The sequence below is a fragment of the Oncorhynchus mykiss genome, chromosome 5, assembly GCF_057628025.1.
Source record: "Oncorhynchus mykiss isolate SJ-2025 chromosome 5, ASM5762802v1, whole genome shotgun sequence".
In the NCBI taxonomy this organism is placed as follows: domain Eukaryota; kingdom Metazoa; phylum Chordata; class Actinopteri; order Salmoniformes; family Salmonidae; genus Oncorhynchus; species Oncorhynchus mykiss.
This window is the reverse complement of record NC_143026.1, coordinates 56,973,464-57,001,148: the sequence shown is the minus strand read 5'-3', so window position 1 is coordinate 57,001,148 and position 27,685 is coordinate 56,973,464. Positions and strand designations below refer to the sequence as shown.

Here is a 27,685-nt window from a genome sequence, read left to right as displayed (position 1 = left end):
TGAGTGAAAGTATTCGGTTTTAAATATTAAGTATCAAAAGTAAATGTAATTGCTAAAATATACTTTAGTATCAAAATAATTAATCATTTTAAATTCCCTATCATTTTAAATTCCCGACCAGGGATGTTCTCTTGATAAGTGTGTGAATTGGATCATTTTCTGTCCTGCTAAGCATACAAAATGTAACTAGTACTTTTTGGGTGTGAGGGAAAATGTATGGAGTAAAAAGTAAATAATTTTCTTTAGGAATGTAGTAAAGTAAAAGTTGTCAAAAATATAAATAGTTAACTACAGATACCACCCCCCCCCCCCCCCCCCCAAAAAAAAATACTTCAGTACTTTTCACCACTGCTGTGTGTGTGTAGTTTAACATGTCTCTGTAACAGAATTGGTGTGTGTGTGCGCGTGTCACATGTAACTAGTCATGTTTGCGGTGGCTCGTTGTAAACCAGCGAGACTTAAGGAAACGAACAATGTGTATTGGTATAGTGCAGCCTCTGTCTTCTGGATTGATTCTACTGTCATTGCATAGGAAAAATCAATAAATTACACATGGCAGAGGCGTATTGAAGTCGCTGCAAGGCAAAACACACACTGGTCTCGCACCCTGTTTTGTCGCTGTGAGAGCGAAGAAGCACGTTGACTAGATGCTGAGGGCTGTAGTGTATGTCTTTGTTATCATATTCTAACAGCATTGTCCGTCGAGAGGCTTGAGTGCTTATCCATGTACCTCCATTGTTTCTTATACGTGTGTGCACATTCCTGAGTTCAGTCATGTGCTGAGATGGCGCAAGGGGGATTCCCAGGTAGGTGAGTGTGAGACACTTGGTAGTTTAGGCTTCCTTTTCAGAGGAAGTAGACTGTTAGTGATTCAGCAACACCACTCTGCCAGTTCTTTGTGATCTTGCGAGGGGCTAATTTTCCATTAGCTAGCCAGAGAAATGTTGAGCAACATTAACAAATTTAGCTGATCAAATAGAGTTTATGGTGTGAAGATTTGCTGGCTAATAAAGTCAGACCCCTAGCTAGCTAGCGTTAGTAACCTAACCAATTCTCTATGGTATTAGCTGGTAATGTTCCTGTTCCTCTAGTTATAATGCGTTATTTGCTTACTGGACCCTGCCAATCTGTGTGAAATGTTAACTAGCTAATGAACTAACTACAATCTGTGAACTAACAGTAGTGTTTTCTCTACAGTATGTGGTTAATTTTCAGAATGAGAATTAGGTGAAAATGAGGCGTTACTTGTTAAACAAGTGGATTCAGGGATCAAGTGTAGCTGTAGCTGGGCCTGGCTTAAGCTGGATGTCACTATAGAGGTGAAAGGAACCCCACACACTTTCCCTCTTTCTCACTTTTTCAATACAGTGGATAAAAAGAGGTATGCCAGGAGTGTACTCTCTGCCTGAAAGAGATACATTTTGCCAACAAAGGGTCTCATGCTCTGCTGGCACATTGTAGAACAAAGTCCACAGGCAGAAAATGTACGATGTAATAATGTGCAGTGCAGCCCGAAGATATTGCTTTTGTTGTGTTGAATTTGACAGTAACACTGAGTGAGGGAGGATTATTTTTGCACACATGTAGCCTTGTGCACTTGATCGATGTCTACTATAGTGGCCACTAAAATAGAGCAACAATAGAATGCCTGTTTGTTTAAATCTATTTCTACATTAAGATGTTTTTTCCCTAAGTGCAATATTTAGATGTGGTGAGGTCACAAGCGTACTATTATAAAGGCTGTCATGGCCAACTGCAATATTAGTGTATTGTATTTTTCTCAAGACTTGAGTGTCATTTAGTAATGTCTAGGCAACAAATAACATTGGATTGCTTCCTTTACATTTTTTTAGCTGCGAGTTAGGTTCACATTATCTACTTTTTATTTTAAAAACAGACTGATCATGTAGATCATATTCTTTGTTATTTAATTAGTTAAAACCTGCATTTCCCCCTAACAGGGATGTTTTTTTTTTTTTTTTGCATGTTCCAGTGCGAAATAAAATAGTGTCACCATTTTTGCACCCTCATCAGTTTGTGTCCCTACTCTCAGCTCCGACGAGTGACTCTAGTCATGTTTCTGCCCGTTGACAGGTGGCTGTGTGTGTCTTTCACAACACCCTAGCATTAAATGCATGAACGCTGCCCCAAACGTCATATTGAGTATGAGACAACGGAAGTTAATACCACCACAGTGGTATGTAATCACACAACTGTCTATGGGGTTTGAATCCTAGCATCCATATCATTCTCCCATTGGCATCAATGCATGACTAAGTGAAAATCTAACTGAAGTGGAAGTTAGGGTTCAGCCCTTTATGAATATAGCCTGGCCTATATGATAACAATTATACGTTATTATAAATGGATCCCACCTGTCATAGTATGATGGGTGATTGATAGTGATGTTAACTCCCTGTCCATATGTGATGTGAGCTGAGTGATTGATAATTGCTGCGACGGGTGGCGGAAGGAGGTATGGATTTCTTGTTGCTCTCTAATTACGCTGGCCACTCACTTTGTGTGTGTGTGTGTGTGTGTGTGTGTGTGTGTGTGTGTGTGTGTGTGTGTACACCACTCAGTGTGTGAGTGTGAAGTCTCCAGTGTGTTGTGTTCCTGGACAGCTCGTGTGTGTGTGTGTGTGTGTGTGTGTGTTAAGGATTGAAGTGGGTCAAGAGCCAGCTATACCCCAATCATTGTCACAATGACTGGTACTAAGGCCCAGCCTGTCTTATCTGTATGTCTGTCGAAAAGCCTGTTAGTCTGTCTGTGTCTGAGTGTGTCTGTGTACCTAGTCCATCTTTGTCTGTCTGAGAGCCAGTCTGTCTGCGTAGTCTCTCACTGCAGGGGAGGGGTACCTTAAATGACAATTTGCTGCAGTCACAGCCCGTCTCTGTCTCTCCGCTGCTGCAGTCACAGCCCGTCTCTGTCTCTCCGCTGCTGCAGTCACAGCCCGTCTCTGTCTCTCTGCTGCTGCAGTCACAGCCCGTCTCTGTCTCTCCGCTGCTGCAGTCACAGCCCGTCTCTGTCTCTCCGCTGCTGCAGTCACAGCCCGTCTCTGTCTCTCCGCTGCTGCAGTCACAGCCCGTCTCTGTCTCTCCGCTGCTGCAGTCACAGCCCGTCTCTGTCTCTCCGCTGCTGCAGTCACAGCCCGTCTCTGTCTCTCCGCTGCTGCAGTCACAGCCCGTCTCTGTCTCTCCGCTGCTGCAGTCACAGCCCGTCTCTGTCTCTCCGCTGCTGCAGTCACAGCCCGTCTCTGTCTCTGCTGCTGCAGTCACAGCCCGTCTCTGTCTCTCTGCTGCTGCAGTCACAGCCCGTCTCTGTCTCTCTGCTGCTGCAGTCACAGCCCGTCTCTGTCTCTCCGCTGCTGCAGTCACAGCCCGTCTCTGTCTCTCCGCTGCTGCAGTCCTGCTCTGTGGCTCACATAGTGCTTTTTGGACTTGTTGGAATGCTAGGGTACTGGAGAACTCTAAAACGATAGCAGTTCAGTTACTAGAGCCCTGGTGACGGGCTATAAGACAGAGCAGGAAAAGGATTGGCTTTAACATGAGACATGACTGTTTCAGTCCCAAATGGCACCACATTCACGTCATACTGTCGTTCGCTACTTTTCTAGCAGGCTCCTATCAAAAGTAGTGAACTATATAGAGAATAGGCTGCCATTTGGGACCGGCCCACTGAGTGGTCCTTCATTCACGTCCTGATACTTGACAATATCTGATGTTTCCTCTGGTGTATTGTGAAATGGTGGTTTCTATGTTGATTTTGGGGTGAACTGTCCCTTTAGCTGGTTTTGGTGTGGGTACCTAGGGTGGTGACGGGAGCTCAGCTTTCTCTTGGTGTGTGGGTGTGGGGATGTGTGTGTGAAGGGTAGGTCAGCCTGTGTTTTGTCAAGCTACATGTAGGAAAATTGATGTGATGTCTGAAGAGCTGTTGCTGTTCTCAATGTTGCTTATAAACTAATTAATGTGCATAGCTTAAGAAAACAACATTTTTCAGAGTCAATCTTTAGAATGTTTTTTTTCCTCCCTTCAGTTGGATAAGAGTTTCAAGAACCAACTGGATCTGAGCCATGCTTGGTAGGGCTGGGAATTGGCAGGGACCTCAACATTTGATATTATCACGATACTTAGGTTCCGATATGTATTGCGACTCTCACGATTCTATATGCGTTTAGATTCGAGGCTTCGATTTTTGTGATTTCAGGCACAGCCGACTAGCGCTAGCTAACGCTACCTACAGTAGTTATTTTCATGTTTATAAATCGATACTCAAATCAATATAATATCGTCCATAAATAAAATTGTGATATTTAACTATCAATGGGTTATTTTTCTCCCCCCATCATGAATGCTTGGAGGAATAATGGAAATTCTATAACTGCTCATTTGAATACCAAGGCATAAAGCCTTCGTCAGTGTGTTGGCCTTACCGAGACAGACCCGACTAGAGCATGATTGCGGTTTGTCTCTTTGTTTGTCCTGAGCCGTGATGCATGTTTCTGACATATTTAGCCCTACGTCGTCTTCAGTCTCCTTTTAGTTCTGCCTTAATTAACAACAAGTAGGCCTAACGAGCAAGCAAGCAGCCACAGAGAAATAGTCACTGTGGAGCAACGGCGTTCTCCCTCTCAACCCTCTAGTCTTTTCTGTTCTCTCTTTCTGTTACCCTTCGGGCTGTCACTTCTGGTCATCATTCTCCCTTCCTCTCTTCTGTCTCTCTCTCCCCCTCTTTCTTTCTCGTTTTTTTCCTATACCCCCCCCCCCCCCCTCTCCTCCTTACCCCCCTTCCATTACACATGCTTACCTCTCCCCTGAGTCCAGTGGTGACAAGACAGTGGAGTCCCTCTCTCTCTCTTAACCCCCCCCGTTCCTCCTTCCTTCCTCTGCGTGTTGGTTTGTGTCTAGAGAGCCGTTAAATGGACTGTTCCGCAGCTGGGAGCTGAATATCAGCATCTATCTGGCTGGGGCCGATAGCCTGACAATCCCCGCGCCTCCTCTGTATATTTAAGACCCAAACTAATCGCCTCTGCATTTTACAGGCCGCGTCGCATTTATAGAAGGCAAGAAGACCCTGTTTGCAGCTCTCGATCCTAACACTGTCGAGTTGAGTGTATTAGGTTTCTCTCATAGAAGGCTTAACAAACAAGGGCTAAGCCCATATTAGACATAGCAATTTTGAAAACAGCAACATGCACTATTAACTTTAAATGAAACACTAGTGATTTTTTTTTTTTTTTTTTTTTTTTTTTTTGACACATCTTAAGAGCTGGAGGGCTAGTGACCTTTTAATCCCTCTTTTTTTATTTTTAAGACCAGCTATTAAGCGACGATTTAGACCTGTTATTAGCCTTGCTAAGGAAGTTAGCGAGCAGCAAAGGAAAAGGATTTAATCTGTGTCTTTCTCTCTGTCTTTGCAGGGGGGCGTATTGGCTGATGATTGTCTGTTGCCGGGCGGCTAAGGGTGGGGCCAGGGATGTAACCTAACCAATAGAATGTACTAACATGAACTAACATGAGAGAGTGGGGAAAATGCCCACCTTGTCCTGTCTCTGTGCACTGTGTTATTTCCCATTTTGTAGCCTGTGGCTGGTTGAATTTCTTCTCTAATAAAGTGTTTCTCAATACATTCCTGGGACACCCCAAGGCTTTGTACTGTGTACACTTTATTTGAATCTAGGGCTAGGCGATGAGTTGAATAAGGTGTGATATTGCTGGGCTAGAACAAGGTGCACCACGTGGGAACTCCTGACTCCCGAGGGGATTAAGGCTTGGACTTTCTCTCCCCTTTCAGCTTGACTTTCGCCACAGTGAAGTTAAAATACTTTCTGTAGTTTTCTGACTGGTTTTGGTGTTGTGACTGTATGTGGCAGGGTCTACAGGAAATCACGGAGTACAATAAGAAAACCATCCACGTCACGGACACCGACGTCACACTTCCCAACAAACGAAACACCTTCTTTGCCCGCTTTGAGGATACAGTGCCACCGTCCTGGCCCGCGAACATGGACTGCGCCCCCCTCCTTCTCCGTGGCCGACGTGAATAAAACATTGTTACAGGAATTAAATTCCTCTGTTTTAATACCCAATTAAAATGAAACACTCTGTCAATTCATAAGAATTTGTAAGACTCTTATTTGTATAAAATGGACAGAGACCAGTCTTTAAAATCAACCAGCAGCGTTTATTCTCGAGAGTACTGCCCATGATACATTTTACCACAGGTTATAAACTGAAAATGACGTCATTAGTTTTCTAACTGTCCCGTCTCTTCTTGACACTGGTACAAAGGCTGTATAGTTCTCAAGCCTTCCCACATTGTCTATCCTTACTAAGATAATTTACAATCAGAGCCAAGGTCTGCCTGTGTAGATAAGCCTTCTAACCAGTCTGGCTGTAAGTTCATTAATTTCTACCAAGGAACAGACAGTCATTGTTCTAATTCTTGATTATATTTACACACATTATATTCAGTACTAGGATTATAAAGAAAATTCATACATATACAGTAATATAATAGTATTCTGATTAGTCAGTCCTGATTTTGAAATGTATACATAATTAGTCATTATTGATAAAATTCCCTTAACAAACATTTAAACGGGCTGCAGGCCCAGACGGCATCCCTAGCCGCGTCCTCAGAGCATGCGCAGACCAGCTGGCTGGAGTGTTAACGGACATTCAATCGCTCCCTATCCCAGTCTGCTGTCCCCACATGCTTCAAGATGGCCACCATTGTTCCTGTTCCCAAGAAGGCGAAGATAACTGAACTAAATGACTACCGCCCCGTAGCACTCACTTCTGAAGTGCTTTGAGAGACTAGTCATGGATCATATCACCTCCACCTTACCGGCCACCCTAGACCCACTTCAGTTTACATACCGCCCCAACAGGTCTACAGATGATGCAATCGCCATCACACTGCCCTATCCCATCTGGACAAGAGGAATACCTACGTAAGAATGCTGTTCATTGACTACAGCTCAGCATCCAAAAACAAGGTTTCTGACAGGCCGCCCCCCAGGTGGTGAAGGTAGGAAATAACATCTCCACTTAGCTGACCCTAAACACTGGGGCCCCACAAGGGTGCATGCTCCGCCCCCTCCTGTATTCCTGGCCATGCACGCCTCCAACTCAATCATCAAGTTTGCGGACTACAATACAGTAGTGGGCTTGATTACCAACCACGACGAGACAGCCAGCCTACAGGGAGGAGGTGAGGGCACTGGGAGTTGTGTCAGGAAAACAACCTCTCACTCAACGTCAACTAAACCCCCCCCTATCCACATCGAAGGGACAGCTGTGGCGAAGGTGGAAAGTTAAGTTCCTCGGCGTACACATCACAGACCAACTGAAATGGTCCACTCACACAGACAGTGTGGTGAAGAAGGCGCAACAGCATCTCTTCAACCTCAGGAGGCTGAAGAAATTTGGCCAAAACCCTGAATAACTTTTACAGATGCACAATCGAGAGCATCCTGTCGGGCTGTATCACAGCCTGGTACGGCAACTGCACGCCCTCAACCGCAAGGCTCTCCAGAGGGTGGTGCAGACTGCACAACGCATCACCGGGGGCGAACTACCTGCCCTCCATGGCATCTACAACATCAATTTATTAAATGGATCACTAGTCACTTTAAATAATGTCACTTTAATAATGTTTACACATCTTACATTACTCATATCATATGTATATACTGTATTTTATACTATCTATTGCACCTTGCCAATGCCGCTCGGCCATCGCTCATGCATATATTTATATGTTCTCAGTCACCCCTTTTTAGATTTGTGTCTATTAGGTGGTTGTTGGGAATTGTGAGATTACTTGTTAGATATTACTGCACTGTCGGAAGTAGAAGCACAAGCATTTCACTACACTCGCATTTTATAGTCTTTCTGAATATTCTTCTAGCTGAATCAAACACAGGCTGTATCTTCAGTGGCTTCGAGTACCATCTGGTCTACTCTGTTTCCCCAGTGGCGAGATGTAGACATTGTCATGAATATTATAAACGTGCGTACTTGTTGGTTTTATCTCATGCAGTGCTTTGTATTGGCTCTTGTCAATGACACATTTTGTTTCAATGGTTTTTCATGAATCACCTGTGTAGGCTTATTGGTTATCTTTAGCACACTCCTCCAACCCTGATGTCCTTTGCCGTGTCTGAATCCTGGCTTCGGAAGGCCACCAAAAATTCTGAGATTTCCATCCCCAAACTACAACATTTTCCATCAAGATAGAACTGCCCATGGGGAAGGAGTTGCAATCTACTGCAGCGAGATCCTGCAAAGTTCTGTCATACTTTCCAGGTCTATGCCCAAACAGTTCGCGCTTCTAATTTAAAAAATGAATTTCTCCAGAAATAAGTCTCTCACTGTTGCCGCCTGTTTATAGACCCCCCCTCAGCTCCAAGCTGTGCCCTGGACGCCATATGTGAATTGATTGCCCCCCATCTATCTTCAGTTCGTTCTGTTAGGTGACCTAAACTGGGATATGCTTAACACTCCGAGCAATTCTACAATCTAAACTAGATGCCCTCAATCTCACACAAATTATCAAGGAACCCACCAGCTACAACCCTAAATCTGTAAACATGGGCACCTTCATAGATATTATCCTGACCAACTTGCCCTCCATACACCTCTGCTGTTTTCAATCAGGATCTCAGCGACCACTGCCTCATTGCCTGCATCCGCTATGGGTCTTCGGTCAAACACTCCATAAAACACTTCTGCGAGCAGGCCTTTCTAATCGACCTGGCCCGAATGTCCTGGAAGGATATTGACCTCATCCCATCAGTAGAGGATTCCTGGTCATTATTTAAAAGTAATTTCCTCACCCTATTAAATAAGCATGCCCCTTTCAAAAAATGCAGAACCAAGAACAGATATATCCCTTGGTTCACTCCAGACCTGACTGCCCTTGACCAGCACAAAAACATCCTGTGGCGGACCGCGCTAGCATCGAATAGGATCCGTGATATCCAACTTTTCAGGGAAGTCAGGAACCAATACACAGTCAGTCAGGAAAGCAAAGGCTAGCATGTTCAAACAGAAATGTGCATCCTGTAGCTCAAACTCCAAAAAGTTTTGGGACACTAAAGTCCATGGGGAAAGAGCACCTCCTCCCAGCTGCCCACTGCACCGAGGCTAGGAAACACGGTCACCACCAATAAATCCCCTCTTCAAAGGGGAGACACACTAGACCCAAACTGTTACAGACCTATATCCATCCTGCCCTGCCTTTCTAAAGTCTTTGAAAGCCAAGTTAACAAAACAGATCACTGACCATTAAGAATCCCACCGTACCTTCTCCGCTGTGCAATCTGGTTTCCGAGCTGGTCACGGGTGCACCTCAGCCACGCTCAAGGTCCTAAACGATATCATAACCACCATTGATAAAAGACAGTACTGTGCAGCTGTCTTCATTGACCTGGCCAAGGCTTTCGACTCTGTCAAACACCGTATTCTTATCAGCAGACTCAACAGCCTCGGTTTCTCAAATGACTGCCTCGCCTGTTTCACCAACTACTTCTTAGATGGAGTTCAGTGTGTCAAATCGGAGGGCCTGTTGTCCGGACCTCTGGCAGTCTCTATTGGGGTACCACAGCGTTCAATTCTCGGGCCGACTCTTTTCTCTGAATATATCATCGATGTCGCTCTTGCTGAGGGTGATTCCTTGATCCACCTCTACGCAGACGACACCATTCTGTATACATGTGGCCCTTCTTTGGACACTGTGGCCTCCAACTGCTCTTAAATGCTTGTAAAACTAAATGCATGCTCTTCAACCGATCGCTGCCCGCCCGACGAGCATCACTACTTTGGATGGTTCTGACTTAGAATATGTGGACAATTACAAATACTTAGGTGTCTGGTTAGACTGTAAACTCTCCTTCCAGACTCATATTAAGCAACTTCAATCCAAAATTAAATATGGAATCGGCTTCCTATTTCGCAACAAAGCCTCCTTCACTCACGCTGCCAAAAATACCCTCGTAAAACTCACCATGCTGCCTGCCGATCCTCGACTTCGGCAATGTCATTTACAAATTAGCCTCCCAACACTACTCAGCAAATTGGATGCAGTCCATCACAGTACCATCCGTTTTGTCACCAAAGCCCCATATACCACCCACCACTACATATTCGTCGCCAGACCCACTGGCTCCAGGTCATCTATAAGTCTTTGCTAGGTAAAGCTCTACCTTATCTCAGCTCACTGGTCACCATAACAACACCCAGCCGTAGCACGTGCTCCAGCAGGTATATTTCACTGGTCATCCCCAAAGCCAACACCTCCTTTGGCCGCCTTTCCTTCCAGTTCTCTGCTGCCAAGGACTGGAACGAATTGCAAAAATCGCTGAAGTTGGAGACCTATCACTAAATTTAAGCAACAGCTATCTGAGCAGCTTACCGATCTCTGCAGCTGTACACAGCCCATCTGTATATAGCCCATCCAACTACCTACCTCATCCCCATATTTTTTTAATTTACTTTTTTGCTCTTTTGCACACCAGTTGTTCTATTTGCACATCTATCACTCGTGTTAATTTGCTAAATTGTAATTACTTTGCTACTATGGCCTATTTATTGCCTTACCTCCTTACGCCATTTGCACACACTGTATATAGACTTTTTCTATTGTGTTATTGACTGTACGTTTGTTTATTCCTTGTAACGCTGTCAATAGTGTCACACTGCTTTGCTTTATCTTGGCCACGTCGCAGTTGTAAATGAGAACTTGTTCTCAACTAGCCTACCTGGTTAAATAAAGGTGAGTTTTTTTCATTTTTAAAAAAATGAATGCATTTACAGGAATTTCTGCATTTAGCCTACAAAGGCTGTTGTAATTATCTATTTTTTATTTAACTAGGCAAGTCGGTTAAGAACAAATTCTTAATTACAATGACTGCTTACCCCGGCCAAACCTTAACCCGGACGACACTGGGCCAATTGTGCGACTCCCAATCATGGCCGTTTTGTGATACAGCCTGGAATTGAACCAGGGTCTGTAGTGATGTTTCTAGCACTGAGATGCAGCGCCTTAGACCGCTGAGCCACTTGGGAGGCCGAATAACACGTCTCAGAATCTTTTTTAATGGCTCTATAAATGTATTCAGTATTTAACAGGCCTTTTAAGGTCTTGATCATTCCGGCTTGTTCACATGGCCACCCAGTCAACAATACAAGGATCGACCGGGATTATATCTACCTTGGTGTTCCACAATTGCTTGTATCGGTGCCCTGTTAATGCAAATGCATTGATTCCAGACTCCATTTTAAAATGATTGACCTCTGCTTAGGTGAGATTCAACAACAGTGTCCTTGTGAACAAGCTCCCTTTTTACCTTCCCCTCCCACCCTCTTCCTGTTGAGATGTCCTCCATTTGTTATGTCGCGTTGCCATGACAATCAGTCACGATGACCTCTGTTGCTGAAGCAGTTCTCTGCTCTCCTGACATATTGCTATCTCACCATATTTTTATGGCCATCTACTTGATGTCCATTTGTGCAATAAATCATACTCGTTGTTCTTGATGTGGGGCATTTCTTTAGAGCAATCTAACGTCTTGTCATTAACCCTTAGAAACCCAGAGAATGTTCTCCTTGCATGAACTTTAAGCAGTGATTAGCACTGCCCAAGGAGAGACCAAACAACACTTTTGGAGAGAGAAAAAAAGTTTGAGCAATGCATTATAAAATGTGTGGTTTGCCACACTTAATGCCCAAAGTCTCTTATGCCATTTGAACATTTCAATTGACTATACTTTGCCAAAAAATTATGATTATAAAAAAAATTGTATATACTCCGGTGTCTCTGGACACCTTATGAGCTTTTTGCATGCATTTGATTTCAGAAACCCAACCCTGGTCTAAACCGTGTGGTGAAAATAGCTAAGGGGTCAACAGACATATTTTGGTCAAGGGTGCATTGTAGGCCTCGCTAAACTAAAAAATTAAGCGCTGCTCTACAGACGTTTTATTCAGAAGTTACTTCGGAGACCTGCCGCACTCTACTCTCTCCACGAGTGGCCACGGATGCAGCTTGGTTGACTTTTTGAGTGGCAGTCCTCTCTCAACATGCTTTTCCACTCGTGCCGAGCAGTGTCAGGAGGATAGCGGGATGGGAAGGGAGAAGAGTGACTGAGAAGAATACTGTATAGCTGCCCGTCTGTCAATATTGAATGCAGGCAGACTCCCCAGTCGTTCTCATGCAGGCTCACTGTCACTCAAGTTCACCCAGCGGGATACTAGAATAAACCCACAATACCAGGGCAAATGTTCTGCGAAGGGAGGAGATGCTTGGACCAGGGCCTTGATGCACCCTTCTACCTCTATGCTATTGACAACTGTACACCCAGGTTGCATTGGTAGTACTGTGTGTGTCTGTGTGTGCATGTGTGTTGATAGTGCTTGTGCGTGCGTGTTAACGCTTGTCCAGTCATTACACTGCAGTGTAAATGGGAGTTGACGGCAGAGCTGCAGTATGTGCCAGGCTTGGTTGATTGGCCTGGCAGTGCCCGCTACCCTGGGTGGACTGGCAGCCGGCTCTCATCCATCAACCCGGCTGGCAGGGTGCCGGTTCTTATTTGTCTGTGCCCTGGCACCTGGCTGTGATCAGTGCCAGCCTCACCCACCAAATGCCAGACTGATGGGCACAGCCTACCTCACCCTACCTTAGGCCCTGCATATAGTACCCATGGGCACACAGACACACTGTATGACAGACACACACATTATGACATAGATACACGCACACATACCCACACATTAGACACATGCACACACAACCCCTGTAACTGACACACATACACACACACACACCCTACCAGTAAGCCTGAAAGACCGCAGCTTATCACTGCGTTACGCTCATTTCACTTTGTTCTCACCCCTTGTACAAACAAATTCAGGATCACACACACACACACTTATAGATGCAAATATTGAAGCACCCATTAACTCTCCCCAACACACACAGTACTAGGGATGTGCATGAGTACTCGTATGGACGTCAAAACCCGATCTTTAACCAGAGATTAAAAAAAAAGAAGAATCATCTTTAAATACTGTACAACTATTTGGTGGAATGTTTCTTTGTGGCTGTCCGAACGGCCAAGTGAAATGTTGTCTCAAAGTTTTTTTTTCTTTCTTGAAGACTTAATTTGCTTTGACTCTAGTGTTCCATTTGTATATGTGCCATTGTGGGGCACAACAAAAAAGAAACCAAGCTAAGCATTGCACAGTTCTTCCCCCTGAATTCCCTTTCCCCTCCGTGTCTGTCACTCAATTGTGTTCTGACCGCTTTCTCTCCACCTATAAAAACGCATCTACGTTCCTTGACAAATGATGAGTTTTAACACAAATGCCCATTATTATTTTTAAATTCTTCAAGCTCTGTCAAATTGGTTGTTCATCATTGGTAGACAACCATTTTAAGGTCTTGCCATTAGATTTTCAAGTAGATAGATTTAAGTAAAAACTGTAACTCGGCCACTCAGGAACATTCACTGTCTTCTTGATAAGCAACTCCAGTGTCAATTTGGCCTTGTGTTTTAGGTTTTGTCCTGCTGAAAGGTGCATTCATCTCCCAGTGTCTAGTGGAAAGCAGACTGAACCAGGTATTTCCACTAGGATTTTGCCTGTGCTTCGCTCCATAAGGCTTGTTCTTTATCCTGAAAAACTCCCCAGTCCTTAACAATTACAAGCATAACCATAACATGATACAGCCACCATTATGCTTGAAAACATGGAGAGTGGTACTCAGTAATGTGTTGTATTGGATTTGCCCCAAACATAACACTTTGTACAGGACTTTTTTTTTTTTTTTTTTCCTTTGCCATATTCTTTTAAGTATTACTTTAGTGTCTTGTTGCAAACAGGCACTATTTTGGAGTATTTTTATTCTGTACAGGCGTCCTTCTTTTCACTCTGTCATTTAGGTTAGTGTTATGGAGTAACTACAATGTTGTTGATCCATCCACAGCCATTAAACTGTAACTGTTTTAAAGTCACCATTGGCCTCATGGTGAAATCCCTGAGTTGTTTACTTCTCCAGCAACTGTTAGGAAGGACGTCTATCTTTGTAGTGACTGGGTGTATTGATACACCATCCAAAGTGTAATTAATAACTTCACCATGCTCAAAGGGATATTCGGTGTCTGTTTTTTTTTTTTTTTTTATCCATCTACCAATAGTTGCCCTTCTTTGTGAGGCATTGGAAAACATCCCTGGTCTTTGTGGTTGAATCTGTGTTTGAAATTCACTACTCGACTGAAGGACCTTACAGAGATGAGGTAGTCATTGAAAACTCAATGGTGATACACTATTGCACACGGTGAGTCCATGCAACTTACTGTGTGACTGGTTAAGCACATTTTTACTCCTGAATTTATTTGGCCTTACCATAACAAAGGGATTGAATTCTTATTGACTCGAGACTATTCAGCTTTTTACTTTTGTAAAAATGTTGAAAAACATATTTCCACTTTGAATTTGTGGTATTGTGTGTAGGCCAGTGACAAAACAAATCTAAATGTAATCCATTTAATATTCAGGCTGTAACACAATAAAATGTGGGAAAAGTAAGGGGTGTGAATACTTTCTGAAGGCCCTGTGTTCCAACAACGAGCTGCGGTTTTGCGATAATTGCATCCCGTCTATTTTCCACTTAGACCTCTTTGCGAACTACTAGTCCATTTAGTATTGGCTAGCCTAGGCTGTAATCCCCCCCCCCAAGCATAGACAGGTTCCACACTGAAAATGTGCAAAAACATTCATTTTGATATAGACGGAGCGTATTTTCATCCATCATTAGGCCTATTCACCGAGCAGATGTCGTGGACGTAATTCATCACCATATGTGGAATTGTTCATCCATTTTGAAAATTCCAAAGAACAGGCAGAATAAACTAAATCAAATGTTTCTATTTGAAAAGGAAACAGATTTTTTTTCTTTGAAATAATTTCTTCAGGGTTACAACTCCCCAAATTGAGCCCCGTTTCAAATTATCACAGTTTGAGAATAACAGTTCCAGATGCGAGATGTGAATCACTTCGCACGGGCAAATGTTCTATTATATTGTGTTATATTACATGTTTTTTTTGTTTTTTTTTCACACATATAAAAAAATGAAATAGGTGTGCCTTGACTGTGATAAGGGCTTGGGAAATAAGAGCGTCGCCAAGGATTTACTCTGATCTTCTCAGTTTGTTGTTTTCGCCCACAACCCTTCCCTGATGCTCTGGCCCTGTTTCTGCCGGTTCAATTGTTTTCACCGGCAGTGAGAGCTGCAGCACTGCCTCTTCTATCTAACTCTATCCTTGATCTGAGGCTTTGTTCCAAATGTCATCCCTGTAGTGTACTACTATTGACCTGGGCCATAGGGTGTCCCATAGGGCTCTGGTCAAACAGTGCACTACTTAGTGACTGGAGTGGCGTTTGGGATGCAGACAGGGTTGTCTGACAGCGTGTGCCAGGAAGGGAGAAAAGTTCGGGGTGTGTAACTGAATAAACCGGGACACAACAATCGGGTCAAGGCTGGCGCTCTGCTGCTGTGTAGAATCCTCCCAGACACAGACACCACCGACTGGGTTTAAAATTAGAACCACTGCCAGCACACGTAATCCAACTTCTTCCATTTCTTCAAAACGCACACGAATGCATTCACACGTACGAACAGTTGGCCATACACACACCTGAAGGTATAAGCCATCATCACGTCTTGTCTACAGGTGGATGGAAACCTTCAAAGTTTTATAGGAGCTCGAGGCGAGGGCGACCATGTTCGCCGGCGCCATCTTGCTGAGACGCCACATGCCCTTTTTTAGCGACTCAGGATTTCCAGCCAGCTGTCAGGCCCCAGTGTCAAATCCAGAGCAGACGCCCCAGATGCATTGGGGATAAGAGGAGAAGGAAAATAGCATGGCTTCCTGCGATGCCAACACATGGAATGGAGAAAATGAAACCGTTAAACGAATACTTGTCCTCACTCAATGTCAAATCATTTTTATTCTTTCTCTTTCCTGTTCTCCTTCACTTCTGAAGAGCCCCTCAACTTTCAATTTGAAATCTTTTATCCTTCCTCCCCCCACACTCCTTTTATCCATGACTCAAATAGTCCCCCTCTTTCATGTGCAGTTAGGTCTACCTCCTTTCTGTATTCTTTTGTCTGTCATTTATGACTACAATGACATTTTGTCACAGCTTGTATGGTGAAGTGGGTTAGTGTGATTTTGGAGTCCTATGATGGTGTTCCTCTTAACTGATTATTGGACAAGTGTCCGATCGAGTGACTGAGGCTGCAGTGTTCTGTAGACACACACAAACACACACAAGTATACGGTCTCAACCTTTTTAAATATTTAATTCAGTTAGGCATATACTGTATGTCATTCTAAGCACACACACTTACCCCATTCTGTAGTGATTCAATTGTCCTTGTAATAGGTCTCCTCTCTTCTCCCCATCCTACCTCAGTCATCCATCCCTGCTTCTCTTCATCTTCTCCCCTTCTCTTGCTCGCTTGTTTCCTTTCCTCTCCCACTTTGTTATTGAATGTCCTCACTCGGTTCTTCTTAAAGCCTTGGCCGAAGCCTTGCTTGCATCGCGCACACACACACTCAGACATTCCCAATTATCTATGGACCTATCCGTCCGACACAAGGCAGCCCGAGGAGGTATTGCAGTTGACGAGACCGCCACTGTGGGATCGGTCATTGTGAGACGGTACTGACAACCACAGGGCTACATTCAGCTCTCTTGTTAGCGTATGCTGCACAAGACTACATTTGCAGTCTACACTGTCACTCGCCACCTGCCTGAGATTGTTCCGAGTTAATTTACTGGAGTTTTATAGCTAGTGCTTTTTCCTATTTTAGGTTTGACCATGTCAAATTGTCAGTTGCTGCAAAAGGGGGAAAATAGTACTTTACAGTGCATTCGGAAAGTATTCAGGTGTAACGGATGTGAAACGGCTAGCTTAGTTAGCGTGGGCGCTAAATAGCGTTTCAATCAGTGACGTCACTTGCTCTGAGACCTTGAAGTAGTAGTTCCCCTTGCTCTGCAAGGGCCGCGGCTTTTGTGGAACGATGGGTAAAGATGCTTCGAGGGTGACTGTTGATGTGTGCAGAAGGTCCCTGGTTCGCGCCCGGGTATGGGCGAGGGGACGGTTTAAATTTGTACTGTTACATTGATGCTGTTGACCCGGATTACTGGTTGCTGCGGAAAAAGGAGGAAGGTCAAAAGGGGGGTGAGTGTAACGGATGTGAAACGGCTAGCTTAGTTAGCATGGGCGCTAAATAGCGTTTCAATCAGTGACGTCACTTGCTCTGAGACCTTGAAGTAGTAGTTCCCCTTGCTCTGCAAGGGCCGCGGCTTTTGTGGAGCGATGGGTAACGACGCTTCGTAGGCGTCAGTTGTTGATGTGTGCAGAAGGTCCCTGGTTCGCGCCCGGGTATGGGCGAGGGGACGGTCTAAATTTGTACTGTTACACAGGCCCCTTGACTTTTTCCACATTTTGTTACATTACAGCCTTATACACACAATACCCCATAAAGACATAGCAAAAACATGTATTTTTTTTAAATACTTTTTTTAATATAAATTTGCCCCCCAAAAATATCAAAATAAACATATGACATTAACATACGTTTTCAGACCCGTTATTTGTTGAAGCACCTTTGGCAGTGATTACAGCCTTGAGTCTTCTTGGGTATGACGCTACAAGCTTGGCACACCTGTATTTGGGGAGTTTCTCCCATTCTTCTCTGCAGATCCTCTCAAACTCTGTCAGGTTGGATGGGGAATGTCGCTGTGCAGCTATTTTCAGGTCTTTCCAGAGGTGTTCGATTGGGTTCAAGTCCGGGCCCTGGCTGGGCCACTCAAGGGCATTCAGAGACTTGTCCCGAAGACACTCCTGCTTTGTCTTGGCTGTGTGCTTAGGATTGTTGTCCTGTTGGAAGGTGAACCTTCACCCCAGTCTGAGCTCCTGAGAGCTCTGGAGCAGGTTTTCATCAAGGATCTCTTTGTACTTTGCTCGGTTCATCTTTCCCTTCGATCCTGACTAGTGTCCCAGTCCCTGCCTCTGAAAAACATCCCCAAAGCATGATGTTGCTGCCACCACCATGCTTCACCGTAGGGATGGTGCCAGGTTTCCTCCAGTCGTGACGCTTGGCATTCAGGCCAAAGATTTCAATCTTCAGACCATAGAATCTTGTTTATCATGGTCAAAGTCCTTTAGGTGCTGTCATGTGCCTTTTACTGAGGCGTAGCTTCCGTCTGGTCACTCGACCATAAAGGATTGATTGGTGGAGTGCTGCGGAGATGGTTGTCCTTCTGGAAGGTTCTCCCATCTCCACAGAGGAACTCTGCAGCTCTGTCAGAGTGACCATCGGGTTCTAGGTCACCTTCCTGACAAAGGACCTTCTCTCCCGACTGCTCAGTTTGGCCGGGCGGCTAGCTCTAGGAAGAGTCTTGGTGATTCCAAACTTGTTCCATTTAAGAATGATGGAGGCCACTGTGTTCTTGTGGACCTTCAATGCTGCAGACATGTTTTAGTTCCCTTCCACAGATTTGTGGCTTGACACAATCCTGTCTTGGAGCTCTACAGACAATTCTTTCGACATCATGGCTTGGTTTCTGCTCTGACATGCACTTTCAACTGTGGGACATTATATAGGCAGGTGTGTGCCTTTCCAAATCATGTCCAATCAATTGAATTTACCACCGGTGGACTCCAATCAAGTTGTAGAAACATCTCAAGGATGATCAACGAAAACCAGATGCACCTGAGCTCATAGCAAAAGGTCTGAAAGGTCTGAAATTTTCAAATACATTTCTAAACCTCTTTTCGCTTCGTCATTTATGGCGTATTGTGTCGACTGATGGAAAAAAATATTTAATCCATTTCAGAATAAGCCTCTAATAAAATGTGAAAAAGGGGTCTGAATTATTTTTGCATGCACTGGTTTTGTAGGACCACTCTTAACCTGTTAATACCAATTCCAATGCATCAGCGGTTAGAGTAGTCATAACCACATCCAGTATGATTTATCTGTAATTGGAGTGTGTGCGCCTGGCTCCTCATGGTCACTGCTCCCTCTGATCCCTCTATGACGTTTCCTCTTCTCTCGTGTTTAAACGACAGTTTCATGCCGTGTGCGCGTGTCTCTTTTGCTCTCTTTCTCTCACTGCTTCTGTCTCTCTGAAAGGAAACGGTAAACACACACACACTACTGAGGAATTGAGCTTCTGTCTCACACCCCCCCCCCCCCCCCCCCCCCCCCCATTTGTAGTGGCGTAGAGCCTTGATCAACCCTCGGAGAACCTTCTGGACTGCATTCTGCTCTCCTCTGGTTTTGTCTGCAGTGCTCACGTCCGTGCTGCTAGTTGAAAAACGTGACTGAGGAGACACTGTATGCATCCCTGATGCCTTTGCAATTCTCATCTCCCAAGATGGCAAATAATCAAATAACATGCTCCTTTAGTCTGAAGCTTACATTAGGATGCTTTTTTTTTGTTGATATAGGGCAGGGTAACATTTCTCCTCTGTGTTCTATTTTTACATCCTCATTTGTTCAGAAATCTATATTGTTGGGTTCTGATGCATTTTGTCTTTCATATTCTTTTTGGATCTGGCATTCACGGAATTCTGAGTTATCTTTTCCCAAAATGTCACTCTTCTGAAAATCATGCTGAGGATTATTTGGATACTTGACAGTCACTCTGTAGCATTTTTGGATAATGTGAATAGCTGTTCAGGTCTTTATTTATTAAAGGAGCTGCCCATATTTCTATGAAATATGACCTAAAATTACTTCCAATATGAGTGAAATAGTTTTCTGTCCCCAATTTTTTTTACTGACTATGTTAAAAAGTAGCTTTTCTGTGTTGGAATGTTGTGGGCTTATACCGGTCATAAAAAAAATATTCATGCAGGTCGACTGCTGAGTGGCCAGATCATCCTCCTTTAGACCGCTGATTGGCCAGCTCAGCCTTCTAAGGGAGATTATATAATGTTATATGAGGAAATAGCAAGTCTCTTTTTTTACTTGTATTAGATACTAGTTTGAGGTGGGGGTTTTGAACTATTTGTAAACTTTTTTTCTCCAATTTTATGCTTTGGCCACAAATACGAGTATAGGACGAGTCAACATTATTTGGATATGAGTGAACAGAATAGTAACTTGTAAAGTTAGATTTTCACCTGGCAGTCATTTTAAGCCGACACCAAGGCTACATGATTGTCACCACAAAGTTAATTGTATGCACTTACAACATCCCAGAATTTACTAGACATTTTATTTGGTACGTTGTTGCGCAATTTATTGTTCTTTTAAAAGTTAATGAAGGTGCAGTCTGCCAGCTCTTGTCTCTTGCTACGTCTGGATCAAATATCAACATGTATTTGACATTTTACATTTCCACTGAGGCAAATTCGATGGAATGCCTGACTGTCTGCTCCAAAATATTTAAAGCGGATGTTGGAGCCAAAATCATTTTCCTATGGGTTTTGTTTTAAACGGAACCAAATTATTTTGGGGTTCCTTTCCACTGTTCCAACCAGCAAAATAAAGCTCTAATCCGATTCGACCTAGAAAAAAGTACCGGTTTATATTGTTCCTTTCGATTCCTTTTTTAACTTGTCATATCGGTGTTTTACAATTACTCTTCCAATCGGTGCAGATTAGAGCAGCTTTCTATGGACCGCTAGTTGTTTACATGCTTGATGGACAAGGGTCCAAGATGCGGTGCTGTATGATTTAGAGAGGGATGAACATGGAGGAGGCTTGACTTGGAAGCACTGTGTATTCTAATGTTTTTACGATATTAGTAGTAGGCCTGTCATTACGTCACTGAATTACGTAGTTGCATACCAGCGAGATGCGAACGGAGGAGCGGCTAATATGGAGGTAACTTGGAATGTCCACGAGTGCTCTCAACGCCGGTGGCTAGCTCAACGCCCTGGACCAGAGCTAGTTAACAAGTTTGTGTGCAGCGGCACCAGAATTCAAATTACGTCTTACCTTTTTTGTAGTTAATAAATCCAATGTGAAACGTGAGAACTATAGTATCATTAACTAGCCTTGAAAACTAGCTGGCAAGGCAGACAGTGGAAGGAGATGTTTTTTCTGAGTGACCGAGTGCTTTGCATGGGTGCTTTGATGGGTTTTTGTGTGGGACAAAAACAATGTGTAATGTAAAAGTTATTAACCGGTTCCCATGCTTTTAAAATCATGGTTCTGTTCCGGAATACTATAGATCACTTCCGTTTTCTGTTCTGTTCCCTGAACCAGTTCTAACCCCTGGTTTTTAAAGGTGACATCCCCACATCTGGTATCTTTTGAACTTTTTTAATTTCTCCAGGTCTTGTAATATGAACAATAATGTTACTATGAGGTTTCAAGAAATCCTTCCAGTTTTGTAAAATAATCCAGAATTGAAATATATTTCAAATTGAAACCTAGAATATTTCAAAATGTTAGGTTTTTTTAATCTTCTAATCTAGATTGAAGTGGGACTGTTTCTGATGCTGAGTTTTTTTGTTGTGTGTTTTCTATTCTGTCTATTCTCTTTTCCATTGTGCTGTTTAATAAGCACAATTGTCAAGCAATGAGTCCAGGCATGCATGATGAAAAGCACGATGATCCACCACGACAGAGCCCTTGGGAACTCCCCTGGTTTACAGAGGCCATTGGATTAACAGAGAGCTCTAATAAATGTCTGTATCAGTGAGCCATGACTAAAACCGTTCAAAAGCTGAGCGTGAACCTTTGACTCTATTAAATCCTTATTGGGCAAGAGCATAGAGATGCAACATAATCCATTCTGTTTCATTCAGTGGCTAACACCACCTTGGAACAAGAGAATGCTTGATGAAAGTAGTGTTTGTTGCCATATTGAGTGACATTTCCTGTACTGATTGCCTTGGCATTCTGTGCCAAAGGCTTCTCACACTGTCTTTTTTTCTGGCTAAAGTCCAAATAAATGTAGGCCTGTTCCATTTCTTTCGTCCTTGAAGTCCTCCGTGTATTTCCCCTGGAGAAATGACGTATTGATACGGAGACATATTGAAGTGTATATTTAATGGGGAGATGCTGATTACTCGTCCCGCTATGTACGCAGGCCGGAGGCAAAGTAATGGGAGTTTTAAAACAGCCCATCTCTCTGTGGATTGGTAATTCTGCATCGCTGTTCAACTGAATGACTGGCTAATTGAAGTGCGGAGCAGCGATCACAAAGTTCCCCAAAATGACTTCATTCAGCAATCTTTTTCTGAAAGTGGGGTTCGCTCAAACGAGTTGTCGTGGGCGGTTTGGAAAAAAAACACAAACCAACATTAATTTGAGGGCAATTTCGACTGTCAGCATGCGTTTCTTTTGATAAACCGCTCCTTGATTGAAAACAGGATGATATGCTGTCTACTGGTGTGTGTGTGTGTGTGTGTGTGCCTGGGGTTTCGTGCATGTCTAGGATGCTGCAGCAGACTGTAAACTCGGGTAATTGAGTGTGTGCTGATATCAGATAATGGAAAAGAGTGTTTTCGGGCATGTTTGATGTAGCTATGAGTCATTTGGGGGGGGGGGTTTATCTATTTGTATCTTCATCTCCTTAACATGTTCATGTCACATGACTTAGCCCTTAGGCTCTGAATAACTGTTTGACAGTGAGTGAGAGGCGTGTGTGTGTTCAGTGGGTGGACTGGGCTGTCATTGTGAAGTGACTGATCAATAAGCCATCATAATGAAACCATCATCCCCACCCCACACATAATTCCGCTTACTCTTGCCTAATGAGCAGTTTGTGTGTGAGTCTGTGTGGTAAACGGTGCCACACACACACAGCCCTGGATCTGCCAGCTAGAGCAGTGGTGCAGATCAACCTCAATCACCAGTTTTCCTTGTCACCCCACCCCCGCCAACCTCCCTTCTCTCTACTGCAGCGAAAGCCCCCTTCTTTCTCTCTCCCTCACACACAACACACACGCAGACACTCTCCCAACACACACTGTTTCACACACACACACACAATCGAAACCCACATTTATAAATAAAGAGATATACACTGAATCCAATCAGCCCAACCACATGCTCAGGGAGAGCGGTAGAGACAAGTGGCGAGGGCAAGATTAGAGTAAAATACGGGCTAATTATTCTTTATGGAGCGTGTGGGAGAGATAAGACTCGTTTTGTTCCATCTTCTGTAGCTGTGAGATCAGATGGCGTTAAGGAAGAGAAGGGGGGGGCTGTTGAAGCTTGTTAGCGTGCTGGTGCATTCGGCATAGGAGCTGGCTGGCAAGCAGTTGCTCTCCTCTCTCTCTCTCTTTCTTCTCCTCTGTCCGTGTGTTCTCCGCAGCTCACCGTATTTCAGCATGCCTGCTCAGCCTGGCTCACGGCAGCGCTGCCGCCCAACGCCGCGAGTCTGACAACGGACGCACAAGCGCTCGCGCGCGCACACACACACACACACACACACACACACACACACACGCACACACGCACATGAGGGGATGTTAAGCTCCAGATTGCTGGGAGAGTGAAGCATGGACCATGGTGCCAGGTCAGTGTGTCTTTTAATAAGCTTGTAGAATGAAGAAAGTCTGTGCGTTTATGCATAAGAGTGTGTGGGGGCTGTCAATGCCGGTCTCATGTGAAGCCATCCCTTAATTTGTATACGTGGGTTTCTAGTGTGTGTGGGTGTTGGTGTCCTTGTGTACTCAGTGTGCTCTGAGGGCAATTTTAAGCCTTCCACTGTGCAGTACTATAGGGCGATTAAGGAGTAGAGCGAGGGTGTCCAGGGGGTTGATGTGCGTACATCTGTAGACTGCAATATGCAGACATGAAGCCCACTTCATCACCCGTGCGACCACTCAGAAAATAGCCAAGAGTCACCCAGGCCAGCGTCGTCTCTGTCCGTCTGTTTCTTTCTGCCCACTTCAGACTGCCCTGGTGAGACTTTGATACCCTTTCATCTCTGTCCCCTCTCCGCCTGTTTTACTCTCCTATTAAGATCTCTCCGGTTCGTTCTCTCATTTGATCGCTCGCTCTCTTGGTAGCTCTCTCTCTCGATCCGCCCCTCTCCCCTGTTGAAGCATCACCCTTGCAGGGTTATGACATTGAGCTCAGTAGAAACAAGTGGGAGTTGGACAACTCTGATTAACATTTGTCCTTACCCTGGTGTTACATACACACATGACCTTCTGGAGGAAGCCTGGGGTGAGCCTGGGGTGTGTGTGTGGTAGAGATCGTTTAGCGTAGCGAGTTTTATCCTTGTCTGAAATTGATTCTAACCAGTGAGGGTCAGAGGCAGACACGTGTGAATTCTTACATCACAAGAGAAGGCAAGGTGTGTGTGTGTGTGTGTGTGCACGTGACTCAGATAAGAGGAAGAAAATTGAATTGTGTTTTGGGACAATTTGTGCTTGGCAGCCTGGGTGTGTGTGTGTCCTGTCCATACGTGTGTGCATTAGTCAGCCTATTTGTGTGTGTGCAGCTTTTCTGTGTGTATGTGTACCTGTTTACCTGCCTGTCTCTCTCTGTGTCCCCCCCACCCTTCCTTACGCCCCCACACCTGTGTAAATCAATGCACTGTTATTGGGAGGTTTATACAGTACATGATGATCAGTCTACTGCTGATCACTAGGTTAGATGGACTTGGCTTCCCCCCCTGTTGATGCTGCAGCACTCATTTATGTTGGAGGGAGCACAGACACACACAGATTCATTTTGGAGGAATCACTCTGTCAGCGTTGACTTACAGCACATTAAAACCCCACTATGGAGTGCTAGACTGTGCGCCATATATTTACATGACTTTGTCTGTTTAGGGCTCTGGTGTTTGCCAGTCTCTGTGTGCATCGCAAATGGCACCCTATTCCCTTTGTAGTGCACGCAATTTTACCAGGGCCCTGGTCATAAGGGGTACACGATATTATGTGAAATAGGATCCCGGTCAAAAGCAGTACACTATATAAGGGGATAGGCTGCTATTTGGGATGCATTCCTATAGTATTGCCAGAGCCATATATATATTTACGTTGTGTTGTATATATGTTCTCTGGTTCAGGGTTGGTGGTTGAACATTCTTGTTGGGGGTGGGGGGGGGGGGAATGCAGTTCTCTGTCCTTTTTCAACAGCGACCTGGTGTGCTGATTTTCCTTCCTTTCTAGCATGGTCAGATGGTGACAACCCAGTGGGTGCTGCAGTGACGGTGCAGCAAGGACAACTAGGGAACAGCTAGGCTGTAGATGGTTAGATAGGCCGTGTACTCTGTACAAATAGCAGTGTTTGCTGAACATAATCAAAGCCAAGGAGCACTACACCATCCAGCTTGACTGAACTGTCTCTGTCTCTCTGCCTCTCCTCGGATGGTTGTCCCCAGCCTATTGGGGAGGAAGTGTCTGGGAACGACATTAGATGATTCCCGTTAATTGTCCCGCAAAATCCCCCTAAACGTTCCGTAAATGCTTTATCAGAGCGGCTTTATGCACTTGAGCCGTGCTTAGCACTCTCCTCCACTCTGGGCCCTCCGATGCGACAATTGAAAAGCAACGTTTCGACTACCAAGCCGTCTTCAACAGGATAGAGCGTTCTCCTAACTGGAGCATTAGTTTCTAGGATGCAGCAGTGAAGCTCTTTAATAGAAATAAGCATTAATCCTCTCTGTTGGATGGTAGTAGAGCTACGGAGGACAATGAGAACCACACCACAGCATGCAAGTCTGCCTCTTAAGGATTAGACACTGCAGTTCACTTGCAGTTCTACTGTGGGCAAGTCTTTAAGTTATTTAGACCAGTGTTTCTCAGCTGTCGTCCTGGGGTAGCCACAAGGTTGCACATTCTTCCTTGATGTAGTATCTCAAAAGCAGAAGTGTGCAGGTTTTCCTTTTCTTTTAAGATGTTATTGCATTACTCCCACCCACCTGAATAACATCAAAAGCCAAAATAAAAGCGACGGGACCTCTCGAGTGGCGCAGAGGTCTAAGGCACTGCTTGACACGTCATTACAGCCGCGACCAGATGCGGCGGTGCACAATTGGCCCAGCGTCGTCCGGGATAGGGAAGGGTTTGGCCGGCCGGGATGTCCTTGTCCCATCGCTATCTAGCAACTCCTTGTGGCGGGCCGGGCTAATGCACGCTGACACGGTCGCCAGTTGTAAGGCGTTTCCTCCGACTCATTGGTGCGGCTGGCTTCCGGGTTAAGCGAACAATGTGTCAAGAAGCAGTGTGCAGTTTGGCCGGGTCGTGTTTCAGATGATGTTTGGCTCTCGACCTTCGCCTCTCCTGAGTCTGTACGGGAGTTGCAACAATGGGACAAAACTGTCACGAAATTGGGGAGAAAAAGGGGTATAAAAAAAAAGACTGGCAAAGAGCTCCACAAGGCCGTGGTGCCAGGACAACAACCTCTCCCTCAATGTGATCAAGACAAAGGAGATGATTGTGGACTACAGGAAAAGGAGTACCAAGCACGCCCCCATTGTCATCGACGGGGCTAGAGTGGAGCAGGTTGAGAGCTTCAAGTTCCTTGGCGTCCACATCACCAACAAACTAACATTGTCCAAGCACACCAAGACAGTCGTGAAGAGGGCACAACAAAACCTATTCCCCCTCAGGAGACTGAAAAGATTTGGCATGGGTCCTCAGATCCTCAAAAGGTTTTATAGCTGGACCATCGAGAGCATAGATGGTTGCATCACTGCCTGGTATGGGAACTGCTCGACCTCCAACCGCAAGGCACTACAGAGGGTAGTGCGTATGGCCCAGTACATCACTGGGGCCACGCTTCCTGCCATCCAGGACCTCTACCAGGCGGTGTCAGAGGAAGCCCCTAATAATTGTCAAAAACTCCAGCCACCCTAGTCATAGACTGCTCTCTCTGCTACCGCACGGCAAGCGGTACCGGAGCGCCATGTCTAGGTCCAAGAGGCATCTAAACAGCTTCTACCCCCAAGCCGTAAGACTCCTGAACATCTAGTCAAATGGCTACCCAGACTATTTGCCGTGCCCCCCCTCTTTTCACTACTGCTACTCTTGTCATCTATGCTTAGTCACTTTAACTCTACCTACATGTACATACTATCTCAAATAACCAGTGCTCCCGCACACTGACTCTGTATCAGTACCCCCCTGTTTTTTGTCTCGCTACTGTTATTTCACTGCTGCTCTTTAATTACTTTTGTCTCTTATTCTTATCTGTATTTTTTGTAACTGCACTGTTGGTTAGGGGCTCGTAAGTAAGCATTTCACTGTAAGGTCTACTACACCTGTATTCGGCGCATGTGACTGTGTGGAATATACACACTGTACTCAATTCCTGCCGTATTGTGACTAGAGAGGAGAGACTGTTTGCCAAGGCAACAACAGTTCAGTTACATAATCAAGGGCTGTTGTCATGCAAAATGTCTGAATGAGCTTTCATAGTGAGACCTGCTCTGCTCTAATATAATGCTATGCTAATTTTTTATTTTTATTTTATTTATTTTATTTCACCTTTATTTAACCAGGTAGGCTAGTTGAGAACAAGTTCTCATTTGCAACTGCGACCTGGCCAAGATAAAGCATAGCAGTGTGAACAGACAACACAGAGTTACAAATGGAGTAAACAATTAACAAGTCAATAACACAGTAGAAAAAAAGGGGGGAGTCTATATACAATGTGTGCAAAAGGCATGAGGAGGTAGGTGA

The 27,685-nt window shown here is 44.6% G+C and overlaps 1 protein-coding gene across 23 annotated transcripts in view; it reads left to right on the top strand.

Moving 5' to 3' along the window:
• Positions 1-27,685, top strand: part of LOC110522973 (PATJ crumbs cell polarity complex component) — a 237,273-nt gene that overhangs the window by 86,565 nt on the left and 123,023 nt on the right. For 5 of the 23 annotated variants that reach the window (XM_090235267.1, XM_090235262.1, XM_090235260.1 and 2 more), the window contains one exon: positions 5,873-6,117. The exons of 13 other annotated variants lie outside the window; for them this stretch is intronic. In XM_090235267.1, coding sequence (XP_090091393.1) covers positions 5,873-5,901 — 29 coding nt within the window. In that variant the 3' untranslated portion in view covers positions 5,902-6,117. Of the gene's footprint in view, positions 1-5,419; positions 6,118-27,685 lie in introns of those variants that run through there. 5 more of the 23 variants (XM_090235266.1, XM_090235261.1, XM_090235259.1 and 2 more) reach the window with 1 other exon arrangement.